The 14,875-nt window shown below is 35.7% G+C and overlaps 1 protein-coding gene and 3 pseudogenes across 1 annotated transcript; 2 read left to right on the top strand and 2 right to left on the bottom strand.

Moving 5' to 3' along the window:
* The first annotated feature begins 260 nt into the window (after window positions 1-260).
* On the top strand, window positions 261-2,288 carry LOC120171446 (annotated as a pseudogene).
* A 123-nt stretch (window positions 2,289-2,411) lies between these two features.
* On the top strand, window positions 2,412-3,775 carry LOC120171543 (annotated as a pseudogene).
* Window positions 3,776-3,778: 3 nt separating this feature from the next.
* Window positions 3,779-7,733, bottom strand: LOC120171544 (annotated as a pseudogene).
* Window positions 7,734-7,971: 238 nt separating this feature from the next.
* Window positions 7,972-10,561, bottom strand: LOC120171485 (serine/arginine-rich splicing factor SC35-like). Its single transcript, XM_039179194.1, has 8 exons — window positions 10,409-10,561; window positions 10,214-10,292; window positions 10,059-10,138; window positions 9,880-9,946; window positions 9,217-9,276; window positions 8,540-8,740; window positions 8,199-8,454; window positions 7,972-8,082 (listed from the first exon to the last, which is right to left on the bottom strand). Exons 1-7 carry the CDS (start codon window positions 10,482-10,484, stop codon window positions 8,214-8,216), a joined length of 804 nt encoding a protein of 267 aa, XP_039035125.1. The 5' UTR covers window positions 10,485-10,561; the 3' UTR covers window positions 7,972-8,082; window positions 8,199-8,213.
* Window positions 10,562-14,875: the final 4,314 nt, after the last annotated feature.

Below are 14,875 nucleotides of genomic sequence, written 5' to 3' on the forward strand. Positions count from 1 at the left end.
AGGATGAGAGTCAACGGGACTTAAGTACCACGTCAGCAAAAACCGACGGAGGCAACGATAGGAGTTTTACTGTAAACGAATTAAAAGTTTGATGACTTTATTGTAAGTTTCAAAAGTTAGGTAATCAAAATGTAAGAAACTTAAAAGGTAAGGGATATTTATATACTTTACCCTTAATTTAATTTTAAATTAGAGTTGGTGAGTTTAACTCATCTCGAATTTAGAGTAGATAGATTTAGATGCTGGTTTTGGCATATGATTAGATTCTCATAGAAATTATGACCGGAGCAGTTAAAAGGAAGATATCAGCGGCATCAGCCAGGGCTCACACCAGAAAATCTGATCAAACCTCTTCCTTCAACATTCGAGGTGGGTTTTTCTTGAATTTTAGTTTCATTTGATTCAATTGAGCTTCAAGCTTTTTGCTGCTGAATCGCGATTTGCTGATTTGGTTGATAAGATAAGCAGCTGTGAAAAAAAGATCCTTTGCGATTCATTGTATTTCATCACTGTTTTGAAATTTTAAAACATACTTTTCTTCTAAATTGGTTTATATACCTTCGTTAAATTTATATTTCCACTGATCTTATACCTCAAATTGGTGGTTTTAAGGTAATAGCTCTCGAGTAAGTGATTGAAGCAGTTCAATTCTACCTTATACTTGTTATGATAAAGCTGTAGAAATGGATCTGATAGATAGGTGTGATCTTGATTCAAAGTCTTGAACAATTGAGCTGACTGATGGCCTGCAGATGTTTTAGGCTTGTGTTTAGGATAAATAATGGCTTTGTGCATGCAACTTCCCCTCTGGTGTTCTTGCACTTACTGTCCGACCGACTGCTGTTTCTAATTCCATACTTTTAAGGCGGTCGTCGACTCCTCGCTGATATGTTGAGGTCTTAATAAAGTGCTAATGCATGTTAATGATTATATTCAACTTCCATGTCCTTGACAATAGTAGACGAACATTCCTATACCAGAAGTGGAGATTTGACATATTGCTAGTTATCCTTAATGGTCTATGGCGTTTGTTAACCTTTAATCCTTCTCGGCTGCTTGTTGCACTGCTCAGTTATATGCTCCGAGTTATAGCTCTTTGTGAACCTCCACCATGCTAGTTACTTTTAACGAAAATATTTACGTTACAAGGTAGAAGTTTTCAGGTATCTTCAAGAAAATACTAGCAGTGTTGTTTGTGGGGATTTTGGCATGGATTTACCGGTGATCCAACCACCTCCGCTGAAGATATGCGGTTCTCCGAATGGCCCCTCAGTGACAGCACCGAGAATAAGGCTAAAAGATGGAAGGTATTTAGCCTACAAAGAATACGGTGTTCCAAAAGATGTGGCCAAGTATAAAATTATCTACGTCCATGGTTTCAAGTCTGGTAGGCATAATGCTTATGTTGCAAATACTCTATCTCCGGAAATTATTGAAGAGTTAGGGGTCTACATTGTGTCTTTCGACAGACCAGGTTACGGGGAAAGTGATCCGAATCCAAAACGAACAGTAAAGAGCATGGAAATGGATATCGAAGAGCTTGCTGATCAGTTAGAACTAGGATCCAAATTCTATGTAATCGGCTATTCCATGGGAGGGCAGGCAATTTGAAGTTGTCTTAAGTACGTACCTCAAAGGTTAGCTGGAGTAGCGCTATTAGCTCCGGCAGTTACTTATTGGTGACCTAATTTTCCCGCAAACGTATCAAATGAAGCCTTCAACCAGAAGTCGACACAAGACCAGTGGGCTATTCGCGTTGCTCTCTATGCCCCTGGCTCTTCTACTGGTGGAACACTCAGAAACTGTTCCCTGTTTCTAGTGCTTTAGCCAGCAGCTCTGATGCTTTGTCAAGCCAGGCGTCTCAACAAGTTACACAAGGAGTGTTTGAGTCCCTTCATCGTGATCTTATAGTTTTACACGGTGCATGGGAATTCGATCCTCTCGATCTAGCAAATCCATTTTCGAACAATGAGGGCTCTGTACACCTTTGGCATGGGGATCGGGATAAGACTGTGCCTATTACAATAAACCGTCCCTGGATTCACTACCATGAAATTTCAGGTGCAAGCCATTTCTTCCCTCTAGGTGATGTGATGTCCGATGCTATCATAAAAGCGCTTTTAATTGGAGGAAAATAGTGAGTAATGCTCTCGATCTCAGGTTCATTATCTGTTCATCCCATGCCTAATTGAATCAAAAATTTGTATCACATGGAAATACTTTTTTTTTCTTTGTCCTGATATTCGAATAATATTTGATGAGTTGTTTTGAAAACTTGCTTGTTTTAACTTTGATTATGCATAAAAAGGATGTCGGTTTTTGTCGATTTATCAGAAAATATTTAAATTTTTTATATGTAAATATAAAAAAAAATTCTAAACAATACAGAAACAATCGTACATTGCAATTTTATGTCACCGTAGAATCTTTTACCATCTGTTCCATTCGGACGTTGGCTTCTTAAGGTTATTATTTAAGTTCAATCAATTAATTTAATGATTAATTTTTTTATTTAGCAACAAGGAACTCGTCGGAATATTTGTAAATCGAGACCCAAATGCATTTAAGCTCGTTCGCCGTACTTACGGTTGCCGGTGCAGTCAAGATCATCTTCAGTTATGTCAAATGTTCAGAGGAACAACTCATTTGCCGTAAGTACGTATTCCGGGGTTAATTACGTCAAGTTTCCCCTGGAATTTATACAGTTTATGTGTGCTAATATAGTCATGTTCTGTTGCCGTATATGTAGAGGATAGCTTATCTCCGCATGGCTGAACCTCTCGAACGCGTGAGGCATTCGTAATTCGGAGGAAGCCTAAATCTCAATAGCCTCAACGAAGTGGCCTGCATTAGAACATCTTCGGAGTCGTTACGGATCAAGCACCGCTATCAAACTCGATATAAATCCAACCTCAAAAAGGTTTTAACTGTGAAAATCGATGGCGGATTAAGTAGCTATCTCAAACTTGAAGTCTCAACTCGTTTTATGGGGCTTTTTATCATCTTGCTTAGGTTCCACTGGCTGTTTCGATATCGAAACGATATCCGGTCAGAATTACAGTAGTAAAGCGGATATGAGCTTGGCTATGTGTGACGGCAAGACTCTTTATGATGCACTCAAAAGTGGGAAAACTACAGACCTGAAGACAATCAATTCAGTTTTGAGCCAAAGGAACAATGGCCAAGTGAGAGCCATACTAATTCCTACCAGCAATTATATGGCCATGAGTTCAGTAGGTCCGTCAAGAGAAGCAAATGTGGGCAATTCGGGAAGGAACTTCAGGTTGTGATCTGGTACATACAACACCCGGAGAAATTTTTTGCGAAACAACTGAGGATGAAATACTTGGATGATCGAGAGAGTCTACTTCGATCGGTGATTACCAGGTCGGGAATCGACATCAAAGGGATCAACAAAGCTTTAGCATCCAAAACAGGCACCTCTTTGGAATACCTTGTGCTACGGGAATTCAAAAGCAACAAGGACAAGAATAACAACATTCTTGTCGGTATCTTGGTCGGGTTGATCAAAGGTTGCTGAAGACAATTTAGTGGAATATATATGTTTCAGGGTCATGGTAGATTCGGTGAAACTCTTTCTCGTTTTTTTTTAAAACTAAGATCCGGGGTCAGTAGTTAATGGGAAGGTTTTCGCATTAAGCATCAACCAAGACCCAACAAGCTTACCCTTTAAATAACATGCAAAAGTGAAATGACTGGTTCACTTTCATGGAGCAATGAACATGCCTAACATAGGCTGAATATGATAATAATCGGGGGGGAAATTCGTCTAATAAGTGATTTTACTCGTGTCACGAAGATTAATGTTCCACATGCGAAAAAATGTTGGACCAATAGACATTTCAGTTGGACCAATAGACATTTCAGTTCTCACAATTCTTGACTGCATTAATGTTGTAACTTATCAAACTTAACTAATATCGGAACATCTGCACAAAGTTTATTCATGGGAACAATTGAAAACTATTGATTACCTGGCCAGGTATCAGAATAACGATCAATAGTCCTCACATGATCAGAAGACTGAGGGCAGTTTCTCGCTCGTTGGCAGGCCCATCCTCAAGTTGAGCGCTTCCTCCATCTACATGATGGCATGATGAATGAAATTGATTGAAGGGCCGTTTTGCCGCACAAAAAGAAAATGCAGATGCAAAAAGAACATTCATCGATACAAGTTTGCTATGTCAAGTTCAGTAACTAGGCATACCTTCACCTTCAGATGGGGCACAAGGGGATTTCCTATATCGTGTTTGTTGTTGTGTGGGCTGAAGAAAAAAATGCAGAAAAGTAAGTCATCACAAGCATCATAGCATTACTAAATAAATTTATACAAAGTGATTAACTCACAGAACACATAATTAGTATGTAAGAACCGTAAGATTCATCATTATGACCCTAGAATCTATTGTGGACCATATGATATGCTGCTAATTATTAGCTTTATCAAAATCAGAAATACCTCACCGGACTTCAAAATACACACAAGAAAATTAGTGTACACGAAATAAAGGTAAACTACATTTGAACAGATCACCCTCGAACCATTTTTTTCTTTCTCAAAGGTAAAGTGTTTGAAATAACAAACATGAACTGCATAAAATCCTGATCACAACATGATTCTTGATAAATTCATGTATCAGAAGTTCAGAACCATCAATTTTGCTCTTCAAAATAATTATGGAAACAACCACTGGCATCATGTCAATACACAACACAGATAACGTGTGCTATAATTCAGATCTTGGTAGTAACAAGATTCTTTTGCATCAACTTCCCTTTTCCAACATAAATATAAAGCAAGAAAATCCAAAAACCCCAATCAACATTTTGCATGGGCTTGGTCTTCCAACTCATGTTACCAAAAGGTCAAGAAACAATTGTTCAAGCCATTTAATCCAGTAGCTGAAGACCTTAAGAGAATCTAACTATTGCAATCCCTTTTGCTCCTCTAGAGATGCAAAAGTTCTAGCCAAGCTGTTTTACTAATTTGAACCATAAAGAGGTCTATTTGTGACCCAATTAGAAACTGAACAAAGTAGATCAGATTGGGGCATCCTAGAAAAGTGGACCAGATCGATTTAAGCTTTCTTTAAACAGTTCTATTCTGCAGCATTAGCAAACGACTACTTACTCCGTTGCTCTTACTAATCATTGCAGTTAACAATAATTCTTAAAATACATATCCACATTAAAAGTTCAGTTCTCCATATTCATCAAATCTGGACCAAAATATGCAGTGCAAGGAAGTCAAATCCTATAATACAAGAAGAGAATATTAAATCAAATAATTTTACAAGCATTAAATTAGTACCTGCAATTTGGGACGGAGGGCTTCAAGTGGCCCTTTCGGCTTATTAACACCTTGCTGTTGGTATCCAAAACACAAGAAGATATAGGAAACTTCAGCTTACTCAGGATTTATTTGCAATTTAGCATTGCCAAGCTACGATAACCAAAAATAAATGTTGATTGGGATTTGGAGACTCTCTGAAGTACCTTTCCAAGTGCCCAGTCAGCATAGTCAAAGTAAGCACGTTCATGGTCCTGACATAAACTTCGATGAGAATCAGCACAAACCCGTAACCTAACACTTACAATTACGCACAGAAATTACCTTAGAAATGAGTGGTGGTTTCTTGGGCTTAATTCCACCTTATTTTTTCTTTATAGCTTCCTCCTAAATTTAGACATAAAAGAATAAATAAATCAATGATAAGGTAATTAGATAATCATAGAGTGACAAAAAAAACTCAATCTATAAAGGTGAGTGAGTAAAATAGTAATTATATGAAAGTTCAATTATCAAATTTGTAAATTGCCTTTTATTTTTTTCTGATCTGTCATTGCATTTATGGCTTTTAACGATTAAAAAATTATTTCTCTAAGCCACATCATAACGGCACGAGAGGTTTAACAGTAGAGTGACCAAAAAAATTCAATCCATAAAAGTTGAATGAGCAAATTGAAAATTTTGAAAGTACGGTGAGTAAAATAGGAATAATATGAAAGTTCAGTTACCAAATTTGTAATTTACCCTTGTTTTTCAATTTCTTTTAAATCTCTTTTTCTTTTTCAACTTAGATTCTTCTATTTTGGCCAACATTCTTTTTGATTTTTTTTAATTCAAAATCTTTCTTAATAATTGAAATCATACATGATTCATACATAACTATTCGAACTCAAAATCCCTAAAAAAATCAACATTAATTTTTACCACTAAAGTCACTCAATGGATTCCTAATTAATTATGTCTAAATGATATTTTTTATCAATAAAAATTCAAAAGTTATAAAATGACAGTTATAAAATAATCATCACAGCGTTAAAACAATAACAAAGTTCCATAATTCTAAAAACGACAGTTCAATAATTTTCAATGACCATTTTGTACAATTTAATAAATTTTAATAATCATTTTGTAAATTTAGTGATGATTTTATACCGCTGTAACGACCATAACAATCTGATATATTTCAATATATATATAAAACAATCTGATGAAATTAATAATTATTTATAACTTTTAAAAGAGAACATAGTTTAGTGGTCTATAATAAATTTAATATTTAATATAAAATATAATATTGATTTATATAACACAATTAGAATGATTTATTTCGTAAACACGATATAAATACATAAAATTAAAATATTTTTAAATTTTAAAAATATAAAAAATCAGTATTTATAAAATCAAAATATTTTTAGGGAGTAAACAAAAAATAAAACATCTCACATTCACAAACATCATCGAATTAAACAGATTACTTCTAAATTATTACGAAAGAAAACAATAAACGCCTATTCCGATAAAATATAAATGATTCGTTATTCGTCATTCATTGGACGGATTCAGAGTATATTCGTGCTTCAACTCTAGGATGAACAAAGCACCATTTTCATAACGAACGAGTAAAGAGCTGTTATAGGTAGAGTGATATATGACTTCAATAGCAAAAGAACTTTCAAAGATAAAAAAAATATCAAAATCACCCGACCGACGACAGCATATCGTATGCATTTCAACACCACATTTGTTAAAACCGACACGATCCTGCAGGAGGGGCAGCAACAGCCCGCTACAAGCAGGTAAGGCAGAAGGCCAGACGACTGTTAAAACCATTTTCGACATGATCCAACGAGGCAGCAACAGTCTGCTACAGACTATTAGTTGGTACTCGTGGTTATCGACGAGCCACCACTCCATAGCTACAGACAGTCACGGTCAACTGTGCTACAACTCAACATTTTTTATGGAATTCAGCAATCAGACAGTTAAACAGAAACCAGTTACCATGTTCAATTAATGCATCTATAAGGTTTCGACCAGACCAGACCTGCACCACATCAGGTCTCATGCAAGAGAGCTCAATTAACACAGCAACCAACAGGAACAGGTCAAAATATCTAGGGTACATTACTACCATCACCGCAACTAAGCCCCAAAGCCAATATTTAGAAATCAGAAGACCCAAGGATTAATCAGATGCAAACATCAGAAACCAGAAAGATAGAAAGCGTTGTGGAAACCAAGACATGATTAACAGCTCTTACCAATCACATCTTTCAGTTAGAAACAGTTAACAAACAGTCCCTGCAATCAGCATACTGCAATAACCCAGCATCACAATCACGATCATTCATCAATAGATAAAAACAGCACCAACAGCAACATCATGGCCATTTGCCCAACTCACTCTTTCCCCGGACATTGCTATAAAAGCCAACAGACGGTTTGAGATCAATCAGCATTTTTAGAAAATAATAATAATAAAGAATTAAAAAAAACAAGTATTAGGGAGCAAACTATGATAAGACTTAAATCACAGAATCTTTAATGGGGTAGTCAAAGATCAAGCTACTAACTACAAAAGTCGGACACCATGACACAGCTTATGTAATGGAGACAATAGGTTCAGAGCAGTCAATTAAAACACAAACAAGTCCTACCAATACAATAAAAAAAATGATATTTGAATGTCCTCAACATTAACAAAATAGCAACCAGCAACATGCTGCGTCAAATCTCAAGGAATTCCAATGGCATCTGCAAGATAATTCCTACAAAATACAAAAGCAGAGATGTCAGCATAACCGGTTGAATAAACAATTTACAAAAAAGAAATTGAAGACTGAAAAAAGTAGGGGAAAAGTAAACAAAATGGGGAAAATCTTACATCAATCTCCAAGTTTCAAGAAGACGGGCTCCGTGAATCAGCAGCAGGTCGGCCTCGTGGGGAAACACTTTGAGGACTTGGAGACCGTCCACCGCGGCTCCGTCTATCAGGACTTTCACCCCTAGGGGAAACACTTCGAGGACTTGGAGACCTTCCACCGCGGCTCCGTCTATCAGGACTTTCACCCTTAGGTGGAGATGCCCTACGTGGGGAAGGACTCTTTCGAGGACTAGGACTACGGCGAGCAGGAGATGCACTGAATTACAAAAGCATCACAATGAGTTAACTAAAGAAAATGGGGAGATAAAAGAACTGAAAGTCATGAATAGCAAAGTACAAACCTCCTTGATCGACTGCTACTTCGCCCATCATCACCATAGCGACGTCTTCCTCTCCCTTTAGAATGGATAGGACTAGCACTACGGCTCCTGCTTCGGCGATGAGAGTCTCTGTCTTTCCCACGATATCGATCACGCTCATATCTGTCATAGCTTCTACTTCGACTTCTATAATCCGCATCTTTGTAATGGTCATCCCGGTGCCTGAATATATTAAACACAGCAAACATTGCATATCCATGAGATCATAAAGAATAAGACCAATCCATATAGGTTTAGTTATTCAAACATGCTTAAAAGACATTATAAATCCAACCAACCAAGTACTGGACTTCCCCCCGTAAATCAACTCTGATAAAGAATCAAATATAAAATTGTAAAGATGTAAATGGGAAATAAACCACAATTAGTGCATTCAGATACTCAACACAGGAACATGCAGATAAATAATTAAATCAATTTATCCACGTAGCACTGTCACCTTCATGCTACTACTAATCTAGAGTGCTTCACTTGGTAAGGAAAAAACATCTGTGAAAAAACCCCATGGTTACCCCTTCATTTATATCTATAGTAACTCATCAGAAAAGTAGACACAAGACAAAGAAATGCTATCTATCATAGAAAATGAGCCACAGACAAAAAGCTTTCAAAGAAAAAGAATGCACAGAATAACTTACCTTCTGCGAGGACTGCGGCTTCTTGACCTTGGAAATGATTCAATAATCCTTCCTTTCTGACTGCAAAGAAAATTACCAAAGTACATGAAACTCACTACACTGTGTAGATTTTACGAAAAATATTAGGAATATAAAAATACTAAAAGGATAAGGAGATATCCATAAAAAAATAAACGTAGATGTAGCCTCAAATGTTAAGTGAACATGCCAAACAAGCTTTTCTTTTTTTTCTTTTTTTTCTTTTTGAAAATAGGCGGGGCCTGGTGAAAACCCCCATTCATTATCAACGTTCAACGTCAATAAGCGGAAGAAGGAAAAGAGTGCCCAATGATTTTTATTAATAACTCAATTCTCTGTACACTTTTCCTAATCAAAGTCAGCAGCCTTATTCTGAAAACAAAACTAAGAATCCCACCCATACAGGCCAAATAAGCTTTTCAAACTTCCATTATAGATACTAATGAGTTAATCACCAATACCAATTACTTAAGCAAGTGGACATTATCCCTGTGAAAACCAAACAGGGTGTTTTCCTTCACAATATACCTTCTTAAAACAATAGTCAAATTTACCTTTTCATCAAATAATTTCTTACAGCATACATCTCCATATCGGGCTTCCAATATGATCCAGTGAAATATATATAAATGAATGACAACTTACATCTTCTCTGCATTTGGCCCATATTTTGCAAACTGAACAGTTATCTCCCGACCATCGACCACTCTCCCTAAAAGAACAATGAAATGTCACAACATATTGAATCAGTTACCTACACTTAATGCATATTAAAGCTCTAAAATATAAGAAACAAGGAGAGTGAACGTGTTCAAGAAATGTACCATCGAGCCTATCTACAGCTTTCTGAGCCTCATCCGCATACTTGTAGCGTACAAATGCAAAACCTCGAGAATCACCAGTCCTACCGTCAAAAACAAAAGCTATTATCTTTAAAAATTCCCAACAATCGAGAAAGAGATGAAAAGAGAAAATGAACCTTCGATCTTTTGGAATGAAGATGTCAACGACCTTCCCGTACTTGTCGAAGAGCGGAAACAAATCATCAGCAGTCGTGCCTATACAAATTCAAAATCAAACCAAATCGAAGGTTTCAATCACAGTATAAACAAACTCGTAGACAAAGAGAAATTGTTAAAAAAACCGGGCGAGAGACGAAGAGAAACAAACTTACGGAAGGTGATGTTGAGGACGAGAAGAGAGTACGTGTCACTGATGTCGGGAGGGCCTGACCTTCCGAAGTGAGACATTGTCCCGATTGAGAGGACTAGAGAGGATGAGCGGGGAGAAAATAATGTTTTAGGGTTAGGGTTTGTTTGTATAGTTAAAATCAAGAGATTTTTCTTTTGGATAAATTACGCACTTAGTACCTAGACTATAGGTTCAGTCCGTTTTAGTACTTAAACTTTCATTTTTTTCAAAACCATGCCTAAAATTTAGTTTTGTTTCGTTTTAGTACCTCACTGCAGGGTTTTAAATCATGGTCCTAAAACGTGATTTTGTAGTTTCGCCGCCGTTCGAGTTACCCGCTACCCCCATAATAGTGCCCAATAGCCCCCTAGATGGCCACAATCACGGTAAACCCGAAATTACAGAAAATGCGACCGCAACCGTTATTTGAAACCCTGCCTCACGGTTAAAAAATTTAGTTTTTGTTTCATTTTCTTACCCTCGTTCAAAGTTTAACGTTAAGTTTTGAAAAAATTGAAAATTTAGGTACTAAAACATATAAAAACTGATAGCTTAGGTACTAAACACATTAAATTTTCAAAGATTAGTACTAAGATAAAATGAAAACTAAACATTAAATATGGTTTTAAAAATTTAAAGTTTATGTACTAAAACAGACCAAAACTAATAGTTTAGGTATTAAATGCATAGTTTGTCCTTTTCTTTTTAGTAATGAATATCAGGGAGATTAAAAGACGTTGCGGATTTTGGCCTATTTACCTAAATATCACTCTAAAAATAATTAATTCTTAATTTAATACTATTTTCATATTAACATTCTTTCTTTTTTTCCCACCCTAGTAGGATGGTAAAAAACTCGAACCCGACGGGGAAAATCGAAAATCGAATTAAACAGGAACGGAGAAAAACCGTTTATGCTAAACTGGGACGGGATGGGGAAAAACCGTTTATGCTAAACGGGGAGGGGGATGGGGACGAGTTTGATAATCCCCGCCCCGATTACCTGGCCCAATACCCGACCCGATACCCGACCCGATAAATATTAAAAATAATAATTATTATTTATATATATAATATTAATAAATTTAATTTAAATTAAAATATATATATATATATAATATTTATATATTTAATTTAAATATATATATATATCCGACCCGATACCCATTTAAATAAACGTTTAGGCTAAACGAGGATACTCGTTTCCCCGCTGTTTTCTTCAATTACCCGATAGGGATCCCCGTTTAAATTCCCACAATTTTTAAGCGAGAACGGATACGAATTTTTTAAACGAATACGGAGAACCAATACCCGACCCGAACCCGACCTGTTGCCATCCCTAACGTTCTACACTAAACACTTCATCCAAAGTGCGCTCTGCATATCGTCTCTTGTTCTAAAATAAAAAATACATAAAAAAATATGAGTTAAATCGGGCAATAACAGCATATTTTATATTCAATCATTTAATAAATATATATTTAAAATTAAATCTTTAAAAAGCTAATATTTAAATAATATAAGATTTAAAAATATAATAACCGATCCAGAGTTGTTCTTTTACCAACAATTAGTTGATCTAGTAGGATGAGACACTAGATCATTTAAGTAAGGTCAGTGGTTTAAATTCTGAAAATTGCAAATAGAACAAACTGAATTAGAAGGGTCGTCCTTACCTTTACAGTATTAAAAGTTGATTCATATTAAAAGTGCATTATATCTAACGCTCTTTAGTTTCAAGGATATCATTTCAAACACTAACCATGAATGAATCTTATTTACGTAATTAATCATAAATAAGTGTTGTTTATATAATTATCCTTATTATTTAATATTTTAAAAATTATTGTTTTTATTTTTTATTTGAAGGAATGAGTACAAATCGGTTGTTAGCAATTTAAATATAATAAATAAATAAATAAAAGTGAGCGACTCAAATTCGTATTTATCAACAATTATATTAATATTAACTTTAATAAAGTATTAAATTAGATTTTGATAAATTGAAATAAAAGAGTTTATTTTTCAGTTTTCATAAATTAGAAGGATAAAAATAAAAATTAAACTTATTTAACTTTTTATATTGAGAAAATAACATCAGTGACCAAAAATCTCATATAATATACGATTTTAACTAACTTTTTCCGGATTTGCCAAAATGACCAACAAAATCGCAATGCGATCGCTAATTCGCAACGCGATCTCCATTATCGCAAATCAGTTTCCAGATTCGCAACGCGATTATGACTATCGCAATGCGATTTTCCAATTTCGTGTTGCGATTTTCCCAATTCGCAATGTGAATAAGTAAATCGCAACGCGAATTGGGAAAATCGCAATGCGATACTGACTATCGCAACGCGATAATACAAAATCGCAACGCGATACTGACTTTCACAACGCGATTCTGACTTTCGCAACGAGATAATACAGAATCGCAATGCGATTTTCAAAGTTCGCAACAGGTTTTAGTTTCGCAACATAAATTTTTTGGGTATATATCTACGCAGCAGCAACAACTCATAACATAAATCCCTAAATCGCAACTCATTCCATCTCCATCTATCACTCTCTCCGGCGACATCCGTTCCTATATCTGTTCCTACATCTTTCCCCATCCGGCAACAGGTCTTAATTTCGCAGCTCGTTTGTTTAGTAAATTAATTTACAACCATGAAATCATCTAATATTGATCATGTTTGGATAGATTTGTGTTTTGGAGGGTCATGGGAGAATGTTCATAGTGTTTTACAATATATGCCTTTACCCATGAATCTTCAACTAAAACTGTTATTAAAAAAGTTAACTTATGAAACTCTAATGTTACGTGTTTCAAAGAAATTGAATTTAGAGCCCCTAAGTGGATTTAGGCTATCTTATCAGAGAAATTGTAAAGTTTATTTGTTAACCGACAATGAAGATGTTGAACGATTCATTGCTTACATTAGTGTTTCAAGTTATGATGTTACATTGTATGTTGTTGAACCTAAGTAGTATTGTTGGGTCAGTAGCGGGTAGTAATCAACTAAGTTTTTCTCAAAACCCATAACTTTTCTCTAATCCAAATCTCAATCAACTTTCAGCACCAAATTCTGGTTTTTGTATTGACCAATTAGACGATGATGAGCCAACAGAAAAAATTGTGAGTACTAGTCAGTATTCGAAATTTGATCTTGGTCAATACCCGGACTTTGATATTGGTCAATACTCGGATTTTGATGATGTTTCAGAAGAAGAAACAGACACTGCGTGTAATGATTTGATATTGGTCAAAACCCGAATTTTGATGATGAAACAGCCGTTGCCGAGGAAGATGTTGTTGATGATAATGAGGAGGAAGTTACGAATGTGAATGAACATGTTGAACATCCGTTCTGTAATTCATATAATCCTGAAGAAGAAAAAGAAGAAGAAAAAGTCCCCGAAGAAAAGAAAATGCCACGGGAGTATAACTGGAATATGCCAGAATTACTTCAGATACCGGAAGAAGAGTTGGTAAAGAAAGCAGTTGATTATTACACAAAAGTTATTCGTATCAAGAAAGATGATTGTTTTGATACAAAGGAAGACTTGAAGATAGCTTTGTATATGAAATGTGTGGAAGATGGCTATCAACTAAAAGTTAACAAATCAAGCAAATATCGTTTCGAAACAAGGTGTATGATTGACAAAAACTGTACGTGGCGTATGATTGCAAAGAGGATAAAAGATTGTGAAATGTTTCAAGTTAGGACTTTTATTGATAAACATACATGTTCAAGAACCCAAGTTTTTCCTCACCATAGACAGGCAAACAAAAAGGTGTTTGGTGGTTTTTTGGTTGAGTTAATGTTTTTGAATGGCAGGGTATATCGGGGACATGAAATTATGACTGACATGAATGCTCGGTTCAAGATTAGTATATCATATTCTCAAGCTTGGAGAGCCAAATGTTATGCCTTGGAATTGTTGAGGGGGTCGCCAGAAGCATCGTTTGCCCAACTGCCGGCTTATTGTCACAATTTAAAGCTAAAAAATCCTGGGTCGGTAACTCATATCAAAACAGATAGAGATGGATGCTTTGAGTTGCTGTTTATCGCCATTGGTGCTGCGGTTAGTAAATCAATATAATTCTGTTGACTCATTTTTATTAGTTACATGCATTTCACATTTAAATGATTATATTTCTTGTGTATATTATTTTGTAGATTTGTTCGTTTATTACTTGCATGCGCCCAGTTATTATAGTTGACGGAGCACATTTGAAAGGTCGATACCTTGGAGTAAACTTATTAGCAGTATCCATTGATGCTAATAATGGGATATTGCCAATAGCTTACGGGGTTGACAAATCTGAAACCTCTGATTCATGGACATGGTTTATGGGGCATCTTAGGGATTGCATAGGTCCTATTAGCAATCTGACAATCATATCCGATAGGGCAAACTCAATTGACAACGCTGTTAGAAG

Source organism: Hibiscus syriacus, unplaced genomic scaffold (genome assembly GCF_006381635.1).
Source record: "Hibiscus syriacus cultivar Baekdansim isolate YM2019G1 unplaced genomic scaffold, ASM638163v2 tig00111834_pilon, whole genome shotgun sequence".
Taxonomy (NCBI): domain Eukaryota; kingdom Viridiplantae; phylum Streptophyta; class Magnoliopsida; order Malvales; family Malvaceae; genus Hibiscus; species Hibiscus syriacus.

Excerpts from the sequence above, each read along its gene's own strand:
- LOC120171485 (XM_039179194.1), bottom strand. The coding sequence starts at position 10,484 with ATGTCTCACTTCGGAAGGTCAGGCCCTCCCGACATCAGTGACACGTAC. Across the intron at positions 9,947-10,058 it reads AGCTGTAGATAGGCTCGATG|GGAGAGTGGTCGATGGTCGG; the intron begins GTACATTTCTTG and ends TTGTTCTTTTAG. Across the intron at positions 8,455-8,539 it reads AGTAGCAGTCGATCAAGGAG|TGCATCTCCTGCTCGCCGTA; the intron begins GTTTGTACTTTG and ends TTTGTAATTCAG.